Source organism: Penicillium cataractarum (genome assembly GCF_028827025.1).
Source record: "Penicillium cataractarum strain IBT 29864 chromosome Unknown utg000007l, whole genome shotgun sequence".
In the NCBI taxonomy this organism is placed as follows: Eukaryota; Fungi; Ascomycota; class Eurotiomycetes; order Eurotiales; family Aspergillaceae; genus Penicillium; species Penicillium cataractarum.
In genome coordinates this window covers 403,907-421,395 of record NW_026622743.1, presented here as the reverse complement: position 1 = coordinate 421,395, position 17,489 = coordinate 403,907, and the positions used below count along the sequence as shown (strand labels likewise).

The window sequence follows — 17,489 nt, the reverse complement described above, 5'->3', positions numbered from 1 at the left end:
ATCATTAATATTGATGCGGACGTATATCTCGTCATCCCTGTCATCCTCAGTTGGGCAAGTCATCCGTTCAAATGTAATCCTCGCACCCATAGGAAGAATAGTGGATGTCTTCCAGGAACGATCTGCTGGAGGGCACGTGAGTGGAAGGGGAGTATTTCGCGGGTCCTTGAAGAGATCAAGGGCTGCAAGTAGTGGTGAAATATCCCCATCGTGTACACTGTCACTTGTCAGTCAAACGCTTTTCACGATCCAGATGAGAAACGGATCTCTCACAAGCTCAAGAACATCGGCCCGGCATCTGGTCCAGCCTGTAACAATGTGGCTGTGGCGTTCAACCAGAGCCATCCCATTGCTCCTGCATACGGATTCCCCGGCCCAGAGCCATAGTAATGTTTGATGTCGCGGGCATACTCGAAATGGCGCCAGTCCTCCTCGGTAAAAACATCACACCAGGGACTCGATCCACGGGCCATGGTCTCAAATCCACACATCTCCTGCATGGCGTAAACTTCCGTATTGAGCAAGCTGCCCAAAGCTGGATTCTCGCTGATCAATCGTGCAGCGATTGCGGGGGCGTACACCTCTTGATAGCGTTTCAGCATTGTATCGCCGTTATCATGGCCATCTACAGTGTCCTCGAGATATTTTTGGCACGTATCACCTGGCGTCAGGGTATCTGCTCCTCGCTCAAAGGTTTCGGGGATGACCTCAAGTTCAGCCTTGCCTCTGCTTTCCCAGTCAAGACCGAATAATCCAGAGGCGAAGTAGCGGGCTGATTCAATGACGCGCTCCGAGTCACTAGCCCAGAATCGGATCGAGTTTTTTTTCTGGAGAAGGTCACTGTAGCGCGTGCGAAAGCGTAGGCCGGTGGTAAAAGCACTCAGCGTACCTGCGTAGGGCCCCGTAGTAGTCAACTGGCCGAAATCTCGTTCGGGGTTGTCAGTAAAGTAGGTCCATTCGTTCAAGAATTCGAGTGAGCCGTTGAAAGGTAGCTCAAGTGACCTGGCGCGCTTCAAGAACTGTAGATGGCCTAGTTGTGAAGTCAGCGACTGTTGAGTTCAGCCTGTCGGGGATCGGTGATGCTCACGATACCCAACGAGTGGTGTGGGGTATCTCTCTGCGTGCCGCGACATCTAGGCCAAGTTAGCAATATGTTATTTCCAGTTATATAATTCAGGTTCCATACCATATGCACCTGGTCAATTGAACAACCTGGCGGGGGCGGCAGATCTGGTGTCTTCCGGCCTTCATCTAACATTTCGACCCAAGGCCCGTTGCCCCCAAGGTGATGCAAAATGTTCCAATCTTTCTTCACGGATCTTGGTGCATAACCCGACCCTATCTGGAACGGATGGTACCATGATCTCCAGCTTGCAGTATATGGAGATGTGGGCGTGTGGTAGGCCACTGGCGATATGATTGACTTGATGGTCGTCAGGGAGTACTCTGGCCCATGGTTGTAGAGCAACACGGCCGCAAGGATCACGAAAAAGGGATATATGACCTTTAACAGGGCATATAAGAAGGCCATAATCGCAGAAGCTAAGGTTTGAGCCTCTGGCGCTCGCTGGCGATGCATTGCAAGGCGCGCGGGTGCGGTAGGACGGAAGGTCGGTGATCTGCAAACAAGCCGATCTTGCGCCAAGACCGGTTGCACATTGAGAACAGTGCAGGAATTTTGAGCCGTATGAGATGGATAGAGATTGCGCTGTGATTCAAGTACATCAATAATTTGAATTTGATTCTATCAAACTTCGCTCGCTTTTGCAGTCTTGTCTATACCATACGGTCATCTAGATCTCTAGGTCTAATATGCAAATACATGTCGCATCCAATCATAATCTTTCCACCTTCCCACTTCTTCCATCAAGTACTATACCGGAATCGAGGATTGCGATCACCGAGTTCTTGAATTTCCGCCTCGGATAAAGAGGCAATTTTCTCATCTTCAAGACCGCGAGCGCGACGCTTGTTAATCGCACCCAGACAGAACCACATCACACCATACACCACCCCAGCGAATCCCACCAATGCCAGAGTAACGGCATTTCCACGTACGAAGCGCGGCCCCTCCGAGTTCTTGTACAAGAACGGAGACATGACACCGCTGATATTGCCGAATGTGAGTTGTAGACCTGTGGCGAAGGTGCGTTTGCCGTATCGTGGTAGATTGGTTGGTAGCCAGGCCAGTGGGAGGCCGACTGTAACGTAGAGACCCAGTGCGACGAGTAAGGCGCCGAAATAGTGTACTCCCGACGAGGAATCTGAGATTAGAATGCCATATCCAACGACCGAAATAGCACTGAAGAGGCAAATGAAGAATGCACGGTGCTGAGTCCGATCGCTCAACCAGGCCACACCAAGATAGACGATAGCGCCGAGGCCGTAGCATGGGATTGTCAAAGCCTGGACCTCGGGCGTGGACCATTTACCCATTCCTTTGATGATGGTGGGTAGGAATGTGCTATAGCCGTATAACATGGTATCCACACCAAACTGGCCGATGCAAAAGGCATAGATCTTCCAATCGAGCGCACCTTCTTTGACATCCGCCCAGTGGAACTTTTGAGCAGATGCTGTTTGACCGATGTAGCGACTTCGGCGACGGACGACGAGTGCCCGCTCTTCTTCATTGAGATAATATGCCGTGTCGGGGTCATCCGCCAGGAAGAACCAGGTTGCCACACCTAGGATGACGGTAGGGATACCTTCGAGAATCATAATCCAGCGCCAACCACGTAGTCCGGCGATGCCATCCATGAACCCAATGCCGTAGGCGAGAAGACCGCCAAAGGCACCCGCAATGGCAGCGCTGCTGAATAGGTACCCGGTTCGTAGGGCGATCTCTCTCTTACTGTAGAAGAGGGTAAGGTAGGTCATTAAGCCTGGAAAGAGCCCTGCCTCAACAACTCCCAGAAGAATCCGGCAGGCAAGGAGACCGCCGTAGCTTTGGCAGATACCCGTGAGGGTTGCGATGATACCCCATATCACAGAGATGGCTGCGATGTATCGAGATGGTCTCAATTTCTTGATAACCAGATTTGAGGGCACCTCGAAGAACTAGATAGCGGGTTTAGTAACCGCAATGGGAATGACGACGGATTAGACGTACACAATAAGTGACGAACAAAATGGACACTGCGATTTGGTATTGGTCTCCGACTAGACCCAAGTCTTCTTCCAGACCGTACAGGCGTGCATTTCCAATGTTTACTACCAATGGTCAGTATCCCGTCTGTCGTTAGAATCGCGATCCCCTCTGAGTCAGATAGAAAAGTGGGCCAACATACCTCGATCAAGGAACGAAAACAGATACAGCAGTACAACGAAAGGCAGGATGTACAAGTCAATTTTCCAAATCAAATTGCGCTCCATTTTCTCCTCCTCGACGGTGGGCACTGAGCTGGCCTCATCCGCCGGCTCAGGTTCGGCCTCGACAGGCCTCACTGGGCCCATTTCCGCCTTCAACTCGTCGTGCCCCTCCATCCCTGGCGCGATGCAATAGCTGCCCTTTAGCAGGTGTACCTTTACAAGACGGACAATATCTTCAGCTGGAGGGCATATCGCTAGCCGGGAGGAATTCGATGGGCTCCGAAATTAGAGTATATCGAAGAAGAAGAAGTTTGCTGGTGGCCGGGGATTCCCAAGGTTAAGGTTGCCAAGCGCCAAGACAGCGGGATCGCCTGTCGGAGTGGGAGGGGGTCTTTTCGGGCGATAGACGAATGGGCCAGTTTGAAAGATGAACGGTGAAAGCTCGTGAAGAATTGGGTCATCCACATTCGAGTTTCAACATGGCTCTTGCCATTGGCTCTTCGGTAAAGTATACGCTGGGTTCATGTCGCACAGGGGATGGTGCACTGCAGTGATCGACGAGACTATCGAATCTCAGGGTCTGCCTCCAAATTCGGGTTGTTGCGACCGTAGCCAAAGATCGATTGGCGATTCTTGGTACAAGTAGGCCTAAACAAAGAAACTAATCTCATAACTACATCTATCTCGCAAGCATAGACGAATCCACCATAGAACGAGACAGGGTCGCTTAAATCCATCCTGTCAGACGCTCGGCCCTTCAGGCGAGCCCGCCACGGCCGAGGTTCATCGAGCGACTCCACCCAACATCTACCCCAGACGGGGCATAGGGGTATTTCCCCAGCTTTGCGACCCTGACCAACTTGAATCTTTATCAAACTTGTCATATTGATTGCTAGCCATGTCTGACGAGAACTTTGGAAGTTATCAAAGCGAGATCTACGGCAAGGGTGCCCTGATGGGTATCCTGCCGAGTGTCACGACAGATCCTCGATTGTTGGAGGAACAGGCGCGCAAGGCGCTTGGAGAGCGTTCGTTCAATTACGTCGCTGGCGGTGCGGGTGAGAAGGCGACGATGGATAGCAATCGATTAGCATTTCGACAGTGGAAGTTGTACGTTTGGAGATTCTTTTTTTGGGGAAGTATAGGCTAATCGATTTGTATAGAATCCCGCGGATGCTGCGCAGCGTTAGTCTTTTCTCATACTTATCCTATTGGTTTCAAATTTGGAGGGAACCCGCTGACCATCATGAGACTGCTAGATGGACGGTCAGGATGTTTCAGTCGAACTGTTTGGACAAAAATACGACAGCCCACTCATCATGGCGCCCGTTGGCGTGCAGGGCATCTTCCACGAGGACAAAGAAACGGGTCTGGCACAGGTCTGCGAGGAGGTTGGCGTGCCTTATATCATGAGTACGGCCGCCACGAGCACCATTGAGGAAGTGGCTACAGCAAGCGGCGATGGCAAGCGGTGGTATCAGCTATACTGGCCGCAGGATAACGACATCACCCTCTCACTCCTGAAACGGGCCAAAGCGAGTGGGTTCTCAGTGCTGGTCGTCACGTTAGACACCTGGTCTTTGGCGTGGCGCCCGGCGGATCTGGATAATGCCTACGTGCCCTTCCTTAAGGGAGTTGGATGCCAGGTCGGTTTTAGCGATCCGGTCTTCCGGGAGAAATTCGAGAAAGAAGCCGGATGCACGATCGAAGAAGATATTGTGGGTGCATCTCGCGCCTGGCTTGGCCAGGTTGCGGCCAGCGGACCGCATACTTGGGAAGAGTTAGCATTTTTATGGAAACACTGGGACGGACCGATTGTCTTGAAGGGCATCCAGCATGTAGAGGATGCGAAGATGGCACTGAAATATGGGTGCAACGGAGTTGTGGTCTCTAATCATGGAGGTAAGTAACCCTTAATCCGGGTAGAACGGGATCGGAACAACCGCAACTTACACAGTTCGACAGGTCGTCAACTCGACGGAGCCATCGGATCCCTGGACGTCCTTCCAGAGATTGTCGATGCGGTCGGTGACCAAATGACGGTGCTCTTCGACTCCGGAGTCCGAACTGGCGTGGATATCATCAAGGCACTTGCACTCGGCGCCAAGGCCGTACTGGTCGGCCGACCCGTGATCTATGGCTTGGGGATCGACGGTCGCAATGGCGCAAAGCAGGTGTTCAAGGGCCTGCTGGCAGATCTTTGGCAGAGCATGGGCCTAGCAGGGATCCGCACGGTGGCCGAGTGCGACCGGACGGTGATTCGCAGGGTGCAGCATGCAGGCGATGTCAAGGCGATGATGTAGATTGATCACGCATGAGTGCCCAGTACTACTTGGGTGCTGTTGTACATAATGTCAGTAGTGAACTTTTCCAATATGTCACTATTACTTATCTCTTTATTGTTTTAAGCACATTCAGAGCCGAAAAGGGTAAAGTAACAAGCTTTCTGGGGCCCTCGACGTCATCCCAACGACGCGTTCGTTGGGAATCACATGTCAATCAAGGTCAGGCACGAGAATCAAGCCACGCCCGCCAGTTGGTCGAGGGGCAATTTTCAGGGTCGGGAACCTGATAACCAGGGCTAGACCACTCGATCCATTCTTCTTCTCCTAGACATAGTCCTGGCACTATACAATACCGTACATACAACCTCATGGCTCATGATGTTTGAAAAGCCTATTGAACCTGATCGGGATCCACCGAATGAGAAAGAAACGCAGATTATCAGCCTGGAGACAAACGCGAGCCATGTACCCGCAACTTCCGGCACTACTCTACTACCCCGGCCAGTCGCATCACTCGTCTCGCTCCTCACTCAATCGACTTCATTGTCGCTGAGAGTCGGCACTTTCTTTGGTGGTGTGGCCTTGGATGGAGCGCGGGCAACGACGTTGACGGGTCTGGAACTTGGGCGTGCAGTGATCGAAGGTATTCTAACAAGAGCCGGCAGAGACGTTGCGTTTCGCAGTGGCGATGAACATGGGCGGAGAGAGGCGGAATCCTTGCTGGAGCGAAGTGTATGTGATCGAGCAACCCCCGGTATGGATTTGATATGCAAAATACTAAGATTATTTTCTAGTTGGCAACTCTGCATACAACTGTGACCTCGGCCTCATTCTTTGCCGCGGCCTCGTTCCATTTCTCATCCACGACGCTGGCATCGGTTGCGAATTTCTCGCAGGCTCTGCTATCAACTCTCGATGCGATCCTTGGATCTACCGAGTCGTCTAGGGCTATCGCGGCTATTATCACTCTCATCCGACGCGAGTTCCGCTCCGTCGATGCCGGCGCTAGCAGCGAGAAGATTGGCGTTGGAGACCTGTTCCTTGGCTCTGTTGGATTTGCTTTGCTACAACGCTGGGGAAAGAAGAACACCGAACGTACTCTTCGCCAGAAAGGTGGCGACGAAGTAGTTTGGGATACCGTGATCTTGGACAGCGGTCTCAGAGCCGACGTTGTGGGCACGCATCAAGTACAATTCCCAGATGGAAACCAGGAGGAACTGGTTGAGCCGGAAAGCGCATCTTTCGTGATGCCGGGTCATGGCGATGAATCCTTTGATGCAGTTCATCGACGACCAAGTATTCCAGAAGCCTTTCCCGGGTCTCGACTTTCGTTCCAATTGGATGGTCAACAACAAGTATCAGATGAAGACATTCGGTCTTATATCATGAGTCAATTGCCTCCAGGTTGTCATGCTACTATCAAGTCGGAAGTCCTTACAGCACGCACAATCACGGTGGACATATTCGACGACGATATCGCTGAAATCGCTGCGCCTCCGGGTACGACGATGATCGAAGAGCGGTTTCATCATGATCATGAGTACAACGATACAGCTGTGGCCGAGTACCAGCGACTTCCAAAACATACAGTCGTGTTTCGGACCGCTTTCAACAAGTCGCAAAGCACAGAACTACGCCCTCGCGACGGTTCTCGTGTTCCCAGTCCGACGGAGACGCAACGCCCAAGACCTCTGCCTGTAAGCTCAGTATCAAATGGACATGCTGGAGCCCAGAATGGCCGAGCAAGTTCCCATCCAGAAGCTGCAAGTGGAGTGACGATGGCACGACAGGACCCTGTTAGTCCTGGGTCTACAAGCGATCAAAGCCAGAAATCTGGATTCGGGAAAGGCTCGTTCACAAAGTTGGCTAAAAAGGTCAAATCGAACGGGCCAACGGATAGTTCTGAAAGCACTAAGCGTGCTCAGGTTAAGAAGCCGGCCCTAAAACCCGCAGGCTCGTCCAGTGCTCCAAATCCACGCCAACCTACCAGACCAACCAAGGGCGCCGCCCCTGTCAGAGAAGCGACTGCGCGCGAGACATCTAGCCAACCAGAGCCTAAGCGTCGACATACCGACGCAGTTGACTATCGACCCAGTACCCCGGCTCCGAATAGAGGCTTGCGCAGGTCACCGTACCCTCACTCTCCCCAATCCCCTCAATCACCCAGAGCGCATCCCCGACATGTTCCACCTCGCAATATCCCTGATCGGAGTAGCTCGCGAGCTGGATACTTTGTCATGCGTGAAAAGAGCCAAGAGTCCCTTTTGACTCACACGGATACCTTTTCACGCCGCAATGGCGACTTACGTCCCGGCTCGCCGGTCGCTGCGAGGACTCATGTTCGCAGCAGTAGCTCCATGTCTTTGACGAGGTCAGAGGCAGATGGAACTGTCTCCGTGAATGATCACCGGCCCACCTCTTCGGCGCGACATGGACGGTCCAAGTCATACACTCCCAGTATGTACTCGGTTGCAACGGCGGGCTCTGAAACGTCGCTCTTATTAGCGCATCGGCCTCGCAAAAGTGCATATGAAGATATGAGTACCATCCAAGCATTGAACCGGGACGGTCTAGTCCCGGGCATCTTCCCCGAGAGACACTTTGTTCAAAATATCCGTCGTTTCTGTCGCTTCTCGTCTGCCTCTTATGGGGCTAACGCACTCAAAGTCATGGGTGTGCCCAAGGGCACGAAGAGTCTTCCTGCAGCTGTGTTAGATGACCATGAACACAGCGCGTTCTCGGATCATGCTGGGCTTCCGCCATCGACCATCTTACTCTCCTCGTTCGTTGACCCTGCAGGAGGTACGAATGCCGCTGGTGAGACGGAGTCCGGAGTCCCACTCGTGCACTATCTCTCCATCGACCACGAGTCCAAGGCAGTCGTTCTGACACTTCGCGGAACCTGGGGTTTCGAGGATATCCTCACTGATATGACCTGTGACTACGATGATCTAGAATGGCAAGGCAAGAATTGGAAGGTGCACAAGGGCATGCACGCCTCGGCCAAGAGACTACTCGAAGGTGGCGGCGGTCGAGTGATGATTACTCTGCGCGCCGCGCTGGAGGAATTTCAAGATTACGGCGTCGTCCTCTGCGGTCACTCCCTCGGTGGTGGTGTTGCAGCCTTGCTAGCAACTATGATCGCCGAACCCAGCAGTGCTCTCACAGGCACATCCTTCGTGACAGCATCCTATCAACCACGTCCCCAGCCGCGCCTCATCACCGTCGACAGCGAAACCAGTAACAACGCCTCACCCTCTCCAACAGAAACACCACCACCATCCTACGATCTACCCCCAGGCCGCCCAATCCACGTCTACGCCTACGGCCCCCCAGCCGTAATGTCCCCCTTCCTCCGCCTCGCCACACGAGGCCTAATAACAACCATCGTCAACGGCTCCGACATCGTCCCCAGCCTCTCCCTCGGCATCCTGCACGACATGCACACCGCCGCCACCCTCTTCAAAAGCGATATCTCCGGCGCAAAATCCCACGTCCGCCAACGCCTCCACGAAAGTCTCCGCCAAAGCATCATCCACAAATTCTACGTCAACCAACCCCCGCACGTCCTCCACGCGGGTGACGGCGTCGGCGAGGACGCCTGGGCGTGGAAAACGCTCGGCCTGCTACGTGACGAGATGCGGGCGCCGAAACTTATGCCGCCCGGTGAGGTGTTTGTCGTTGAGACTATGCGCGTTTTGCAGCGGGAGGCGTTTACGGCTGTGCCGGAGTTTGGCGCGGATGGGTATCCCAGGCTTGGGAGGCCGGCGACGAGGGTGCAGATGAGATTTGTTAGGGATGTGGATGCTTTCTTTGGGGAGTTGAGGTTTGCGTCGGGCATGTTGAGTGATCATAATCCGGCGAGGTATGAGACTAGTTTGGCGGCTTTAGCGAGGGGGGTGCTTGATGAGTGATGGATATGCGGGTAGGGGGGTGAAGATTGGGTATGAGATTGATGATTTACGAATTGGGTATACACGGATATGGATTTGGATATGGATATTGGTATAGATACGGTTCGGTCTGGTTTGGTTTGGTTTCATGGAACAGGATGGGATGGGATATATGAGTTTCATATACACCCGTTTTTGGGGATATTCTCTCCGGCGATTTACAATCCTTTTGAACACATTTCTTCTTATCCACGCGGTACGAGTATATAGATTGGATACACTACCTAGATTGATTCCCCCAAATTTGGGGACTTTTCATTTGTCGAGTCTAATTTCGAATATATCAAACCCAAGGAACGGCCGTTCCGAAATGCCTCGCGGTGAATCGCATCCAAAAGTAAGGGTATACGTACTCTACCAGATCGCGTGCCCGTTTAACCAAGACAAGACACCCGTTTATGGTTATTTTTGCGTAACTCTAAATCATCCCGAGTTGATCAGTGTCCGTATTTTGCAATCATTCCCGTCGCAGGATGCACCAAGACCAGCACGCGATGAGACATGGTCGTAACCATTTTGCCGAGGATTTACCGGGTTTCTCGACAGGATCAACTTCCAGGGGTAGGGAGTTTAAGACAATACTAAACCAGAATATCACCCTTAACCAAGTCTAGTGATTCACTTGGCTACGGATTCACATACAAGGGGAGAAAAAGATTGAATCATAGAATAATACATTGTCTCGTAATTTTAGAGTTTTTATATATCAAGTCCCATCCCATCCCATCCTATCCGTCTAGTATATCCACCAATCCGTAACAAAGGGAATATAGAACACAGGAAATACGTTAAAAAAACCAAGATATCCAGGGTATCACGGTAACAAGTACCAACGGGGGGTTTTTCCCAAAATCAACCTCCCCATAAAAGAAAAAACGCCAGCCTTAAGCAAGGCGCTCATACACACTCCCAAATAGAACAATAATCAAATAAGACATAATGCTGCAGCATAGCGTCAAGCACGGCATTAAGAAACCAACGCCTGCGGCGCAGGAACGGCCGGTCGACCGGAGTGGCAACCCCGCTCGTGGCGCTTCATGTTACTGCGCACGGAGAAGGCCTTTCCACAGCCGGGATGCGTGCAGTGGAAGGGTTTCTCGCCCGTGTGCGAGTGCGAGTGAATGCGCAGACTGGAGGGCCGGGAGAAGGCCTTGTGGCAGGTCCGGCAGATATATCGGTCGTGGTTTTGTTGGTAGGGGGCTGCACTGGAGGGGGGAAGTAGTGGTGGTGTTGGTGTTGCCAAGCAGGAGTGACGGGGGAGATCATCGTTGAGGGGGATTGTTGGGTTGGAGCGGCTTGTTGTTGGATTGTTGGAGAGGTGGAGGTGTTGATTGTGGGTGGGTTGAAGGTTGTGATGCTTGGAGGACGGGGGTAGTAGAGGGTTGTGTTGTTGGGTGGGTTGGATTCCACCGGGGAGGTGTAGGTTGATGTTGAGGTGGAGGAAGAGATGCTGGGTGCTGGAGAGGCGTAGGGTCCGTGGGAGTGGTGAGGTTGAGGGGCGGTGGAGCTGGTGGTGCTGGAGATGGAGGAGCGGTGCGAAGTGTGTTTGGGAGTGTTGAGCTCGACGGGGGAGTGGGCGACGCTGCTGTGACCAGATCCCGAGCCTGGACGGAGTGGGGGAGTGGGAGGCAGGCAGACGGTGTCGTAGCGAGCATCGCGCTGGTGAGCAGGTGGGCTCAGACGTTGGCGCTCTAGTTGGATTGTTAGATAATGGTTCAAGTTATATTGAAGGTATAGAGCTATACTATACTATACCATAGTACTATATATATCATAGTACTATGATCTAGCATAGGGTATAGTCCATCCAAGGTCTACTCACTAGCTGAGTGCTGAGCTCCATCAGCACCCTCGAGCAACGTGGAGATCGAAGGCAATGAACACTTGGGTTGATCCTCCACTGGGGGCGAAAGAGGCGCTTGTAGCGAGCGCTTGCCGTAGGTCTCAGTATACAGCTTGGGGGCTGGGGCGGCGCCGTGGAGAAGGCTTGCCAAATCCATGATGGTAGAATATGATCCGGATATAGAGGGTTGGTAAGATAAATTAGGTAGATCTATAGATCAATACCTAGATAACCTCGAGGTTGAGAGGAGTGGTGGTTGGAGAATTATAGTATAAGGGACGAACCAGAGAAGAAACCGATCCTGTATGGGGAGACACGAGGGTTTATAGTTCCCCGGCGCCAAAACAGGAGAAAGTCAAAGGACTCCCAAAGCCAAGGACCACCACCACAAATCCACCACAACCACATCCACAACCAGGTGGCCGGGTTTCGCGTGGATGATCGCCCGCGGGCGATGCCGATTGTGCCTCCTCCACTTTTTGCCATTCTCATATTTCCCACTTTTTTTATTTTTTCTCCTCCTCCACCCCGTAATTTTACCATTACCGATATATACAAGTGGGGCGATGAATTGACCACCGTGATAGATGTAGATGGGAGGACGGAGGAGATGTACAATAAGGGTAAGAGACTAATAGACTACAGATTATCAGTACACTAGAAAGATCGAGGATGGAATTACAGGGTGTACTTTTCCGGATTCAATGCAGTCAACAGGTGAGACAGTCCGTTCCAAAGCTTAATTTAATTAACGAGGAATTAAATGATTTCTTTTCTATGTGGAATAATAATCATTATTTCTTTGACTTTCTTTATTTTGGTCTCGGAGATTAACCCTGCAAGTGGAGCCGCCATGACGATTTGCCCACGCGAACAGAAAGAAAAAAAAGAAAAAAATCCCAGTGTACGACAGCAGCCAGCAGGCAACCCGGTCGAGGTGCATCTCTACCTATCACCGTCCACCGATGTGTCTTCGCTTCCCCTACCTGTGCCCTCATGGCCTCCGAACACACTGTGGCTCGGGTCCCCACATGTATCCTCTCCTTCTACTACTCTCCCCTACTACAGTACTCCCTAGGAGTCTAGGACTAAGAGCAGCATGGCCATGCCGAACTAGACCTAAATAAGAAAGAACTGGAGAATAAAAGGACCTACCAGAATGAAGAACACCCCGAGACTAACTGGTCCAGGATTCACCAGGCTAGACTCGATCGGGGAGGCCAAGAAAGTCCTCCTCGGCTACGGTTAGTGCAGATCCTGCTTACCTGTCACATACTAGCCCCATAAACGGCCGATCGCACCGAACACTGATCGTACGTCGATCCTTCGCAGGTTTTGCTTTTTTGTTCGTCCTTTGGCTTTTTTAGCGAGGCTTTCTTTTTTATTTTTCTATTTTTTTTTTCTTTTCTCGTATTGGTGCGTATTACATGGTGTGCATCTGCCGATACCCATCTTATATTTCTCCTCCGTGCACCGTGCGGGAGGTGTAGCTTTCTCGATGGAGAAGCCTGAGGAGGACAGTGTACTGAACTTTGATTCCTGCCTCGAAGACAGTACTCTAACTGTTGGTAGATCGCATAATGCTTATTATAGCAGTAAAGTATCTATCCAGATTCCCGTTATAACCTCCCCTTTTTTGCCTCTTCCTACCCATCCTTTCATCCCTCGGGGATCTCACCAACGCCCTGGAAATCCCCCCCAAACCCCGATAACCCCGGATTATTCGAGTGAACTGTCGCGTGGCTAAACGAGGGGGATTTAAAATGAGAAAGAAAAAAAGCAGAGACCAGGCAAGCCAAAAGGGAAGGTCATAAATGGTGGGATCCGGGCGCTAAACCCAAAATCACCATAACTCCGATGGGGCCAGAACATCCCCTGTCCCAGGTGTCCAGTTGCCCACTGATTTCATTCCCGCTGCTTTAGCGCCCTCGATGTGTTGGCCAGCAGTTCCCTGGTTTCAGGAGATGGGCCCGGATGATCATTGGCTCCTTTGGGTACGGAAGTACATGACCTACGATATCTACCTATGCCAACCTGTTCCGTTCTTTTTTTTTCACATTTATTAATGACTCAACTGTTGTATTACTTTGTAACTATATCCATAAACTCCATTCTCACCACGGAGTTTCTACTATGTACAGTGACTCGCTACGTAGACAACTCGTCCATCATGACCGGGGTGGCGGCTCCTAAGCGCTCGGGACTCCCATGTGGGCTCGCTTACGAAAACCTTCTTCTGCCTGGGCCTGCATACTGCATAGACTTTTGAGAGGGTCCGAGAGTTTTTGTAGGAGAGTTTCAGCGTACGAAGGAAGCAAGTGATGAATGGATTGCATGGAGAGGTAAAAACCAGGTGGCCATGTGCTGCAGAACTACTACCACCAGTAGCAGGGGCAGCTTTGCTGTGTGGTGATGCACGGTCGGCGGGTCGAAGGATTCTCCCCCTCTGATCATGATCAGCATCGTCATTTCAGAAGGTGAACCAAATCATAATTATAGAAATAGAACTAGGTTTCTATCGGTGGAGCTGGAGTAAGGAGAAGAGGAGGTTAGGAAGGGCATCGTCATGTCAACGAGGAAGGTGCCAAAGAATACTATAATCAGACTCTACAAAGTGTGTCGATCTTAGAAAGGCTCATCCAAGATGTCTTTCTCCTGAAGATCTCCAGGGTCATAGCCCATAGCCCAGTGAACGAAATCCCGAGGGGCGACCGAGACCCGAGAGCGGGCTGAGTGAGCAACCATGGAGGGGGAGCGAGACCCGCGCGACCAGCCTCTTTGAGACGTGGAAATGATCTGAGTGATCGGCGTTCTGGAACGAAAGGGAGCCGTTGCCCTTTCGTCCACGGCAGTCCAACAGGTGTCACACAGTGACAGACTTACCGTACGAGAGACCTTGGGCAGTGGGCTGGGCTACCAGGGCCGTGCACGATTTCTGCACCGCTAGCGATCAAGGATTGGCCGTTATCGGTGGAGTCTGCATTCCCGACCTCGTGGAAGCGAAGTCTCCACAGGGTTTAGCCGTTTTGGCCAGGATCGCCTGCTCCGTGCGTGTGGATTGGTTGCGTCGAGGATGATTCAGCAGGGATGCGTAGCTAGTTACCTACTGTGATACATGAGTTTGGATAGGAAGTGGTTCAGTGTGAGCGGTACTTGGTACATTTGGGTTATCCGTGGATCGGAAAGGACTGGTACCGTCCAAGTTTTGTGGAATGGGTTTGACAGGGGCAAAATGGATGAAAGGCAAAAACAAGAAAGGAGTATGTGAACGACCGTAGAAGCACGGATAGCTATAATCACTATCTACCTACTGGAAGAGGACTGCCTGCCTCGTGGAATAAGCTGATCACTAGGAAATTTCACAGTACATCCTCGGACTCAGTAGTTAACGCTGCAGCTGCGCAGCTGTGCAGCAAAGCGCGTGGAAAAGGGCTCGAGCGCCATGATCCACGCCCTAGGGCGATCCTTCTCATACTGCATAGAAGAGTGAAGAGAAAATGCAGAGTAAATACGCCCTGGCTCGGCAGATCATCTCTAATTGGAAGGACATTGGAGAATCCAGTCTCCGTATATTAACTATGGAGAATGTATTCAAGACACTAAGTACGGCAGTCCTTGATCAAAAAGCATACGGAGTCCATGTATACGCCTCGACCTTCTCCACCAATTCATCCATCCGGCACTTCTCATCGGGATCGACACTCCAGAGCAACCGGCGGTAGAATTCCGCCGGCCATGATTGGCGCCCCTTGCGGCTCGTACGGTCGGCTGGAGATACTGTCCAATTTCCCATGACGGAGTCAAGGCAACTCCGCAGTGACATTCCCGCCTCTTCCCTATGGTGCTAGCCCTTAGGTCTGGCCTGCCCTACAGTAGGTTTTAGCTAAAACTCTGCCGACGATGGAGCTGTGCGTACCACCGGTTCGGACGGGGAAGCTTTCATCATCTTCGTTTTACTGGGACATGGAACGTGGAATGGGGATCATTGAGTGTGGAATCATGGTAAACCCTCGCCAAAGACTTGCTGCATAGAGTCCGGATTATAGATCCTGTCCTGTCCTGTACTACTCTAAGGATCAGGATCAGGATCCAACCCAATGTTAATCTACCGCACCCACTTTTTCATTTCCACCAGCTAAACTCTGTCGACGAGACATTCCTTTTCCGAATGGCTATCCAGCCACCCCGAAGTTAAAACGGCAAAATAGTGGCCCGGGCCCGGCCGCTTGGGTCGTGGGTAGTGGTACAAGCCTGGACAGCGTTTGCTTAAGAAAAGTGTATGCGGAATAATCGACAGAGTAGTGAAAACTAAGAAATCTACGGGAGAAGGATGACGGTATCTCATCTCGCGCTCTGCCGTGGCCGTAATTAAGGAGTGTTCTAGCGTGGTCGGAAGGGTTTTCGACCTTAGTCCCTGGTCCAAGGCAAGTCATTAGAGCTCATACTAGTATACACGCTATACTAGTCCAGATACTACAGTAGCTATCGGCTATCACACGTAAAACGTGGCGTGGCCAGGCTATCACGCTTCGAGCTCTTCGCCCGGGTACCGCGGTGATCGATCGGGGATCATCCGGGGGCGTCCAAGCGTGGCCCCATGGCCACGCGAGACAAGCCCCCCCCTTTATTTTACTGGGTTTGTGATCTAACTACTCCGTACTGTAGTACAAATTGGGGGTTTTTTTTTCTTTCTTTTTTTCTCGTTTTCTCGTTTGGAGTGCTATGCTTTGTTTTTCCTTCGCAAAGTCAAAATAATAATAGGAGGCATAATAATAGGTATAATAGTCAATCGACTATCAACCATGCACGAAGAACCCAGGAAGCATATAGTGGGGCCAGCACAGGCCGGTACATTTACGAGGTGCGTCTGCTAGGGTGATTCGAGGATTCATCAGTGGAATGGCTGATTATTATAGAATTGGTTTTGGACTGCGTAGTAGTGCGTACATGATGTGCCCTTTTTTTTTGGCCCCCGCCACGCGTGGTTGGCTTGACGAACACATGGCACTTGCATGATGCAGCCGCACACCGTAAAGAGCACTCTTGCATCTGACCTCTAAGAAAGGTACTTTATTCACTTTGTTCGGGGCACAGGCCTTGTCTGCCATGCTCACGGTGCATGAAAGCTCTACTTTTCTTCAAGGGTAGATCACGGATTACGAGTGGTCGGATTTCCTCCCGCTCTCTGCATGCTTTTTTTTATTATGTAACTTGCAAACGGCCTTGGGATGAAGAATGAAGATGCTATGGTCGCGTCTGTCCCCAGAGAGATCTGCGGCTCGGCTCCCGGGGCTTTGGGGCAATGGAATCAGGCACCGATTGAGGAAGGTGAAAAAAAGCCATATCCCTCGTACTGGGTCACCTTGAGCTCCGTAATCAAACACACATTATTAGGGTTGGCAATTGTGGATGGGGTGGGTTGGGTGGGAAGGGAATAGGGGGCGTACACCGCACGGTCTATGGAGGACTCCGTCAGGGAATGAAGACAGAGGAGCAGTACAGTAGGCGTCTTGGACGGCCCACGGACGAGTGACGGGGCCGAGGAACCCGAGAAGAATAATCAGCGGAAGGATCATAATCGCTAGTTTCGGATCCTGATCTCTTTTTGAGGGCTCGCTTCCTCTGCCGAGACGATAATGTCCTGCGATTTAGGGACCAGCTCCGAGACCGTCTGTCTCCTCCAGATGAAAGACCTCATTACCGGAGACAGGGGTCTTGGGCGGACCTAACGGCGTGTACTATTCGTGGCTAGGCGCTATACCCGATATTCCTGTGCCGCCAAGCTAGAAGCTCGGAGCGAGGTCGATCATCGATGATGCACGGAGAACTAACCCATAGTGCCCGGCATAAGCCTTTATCTCACGTGGGAAAAACATCACTAACTATTTCTGGAGCATAGTACGGGAAAACTAAGGGGGGGAACTCTTCCCCCCTGACGTGTCTGTCACTGTCACTGTCACCCTTTCGCCTAACCTCCTTCCTGATCCGGCCGATCGCCCCGGTGGATCGCCGGATCGCTGGGATCGCTGGATCATCTCTCGACCTTCCAACCGCTGGCCATAGCTTCTTTCGGGCAGTCGGTCCGATGGGTACGAT

At 51.8% G+C, this 17,489-nt stretch overlaps 5 protein-coding genes across 5 annotated transcripts; 2 read left to right on the top strand and 3 right to left on the bottom strand.

Annotated features, from left to right (window-relative positions):
• Nucleotides 1–269: 269 nt before the first annotated feature.
• Nucleotides 270–1,133, bottom strand: N7496_007784 (uncharacterized protein; the record flags this gene model as incomplete). Its single annotated transcript, XM_056700703.1, has 2 exons — nt 270–1,030; nt 1,088–1,133. The coding sequence occupies 2 exons, from the start codon at nt 1,131–1,133 to the stop codon at nt 270–272; spliced, it is 807 nt and encodes a 268-aa protein (XP_056552766.1).
• Nucleotides 1,134–1,866: 733 nt separating this feature from the next.
• N7496_007783 (putative MFS transporter) lies at nt 1,867–3,486 on the bottom strand (the record flags this gene model as incomplete). Its single annotated transcript, XM_056700702.1, has 3 exons — nt 1,867–3,060; nt 3,113–3,213; nt 3,291–3,486. The coding sequence occupies 3 exons, from the start codon at nt 3,484–3,486 to the stop codon at nt 1,867–1,869; spliced, it is 1,491 nt and encodes a 496-aa protein (XP_056552765.1).
• A 724-nt stretch (nt 3,487–4,210) lies between these two features.
• Nucleotides 4,211–5,615, top strand: N7496_007782 (lactate 2-monooxygenase; the record flags this gene model as incomplete). Its single annotated transcript, XM_056700701.1, has 4 exons — nt 4,211–4,422; nt 4,476–4,497; nt 4,572–5,214; nt 5,278–5,615. The coding sequence occupies 4 exons, from the start codon at nt 4,211–4,213 to the stop codon at nt 5,613–5,615; spliced, it is 1,215 nt and encodes a 404-aa protein (XP_056552764.1).
• Nucleotides 5,616–5,972: 357 nt separating this feature from the next.
• On the top strand, nt 5,973–9,511 carry N7496_007781 (lipase family protein; the record flags this gene model as incomplete). Its single annotated transcript, XM_056700700.1, has 2 exons — nt 5,973–6,329; nt 6,392–9,511. 2 exons carry the CDS (start codon nt 5,973–5,975, stop codon nt 9,509–9,511), a joined length of 3,477 nt encoding a protein of 1,158 aa, XP_056552763.1.
• A 1,074-nt stretch (nt 9,512–10,585) lies between these two features.
• N7496_007780 (C2H2 finger domain transcription factor mtfA) lies at nt 10,586–11,550 on the bottom strand (the record flags this gene model as incomplete). The annotated part of the gene is made up of 2 exons (XM_056700699.1): nt 10,586–11,241; nt 11,373–11,550. The coding sequence occupies 2 exons, from the start codon at nt 11,548–11,550 to the stop codon at nt 10,586–10,588; spliced, it is 834 nt and encodes a 277-aa protein (XP_056552762.1).
• Nucleotides 11,551–17,489: the final 5,939 nt, after the last annotated feature.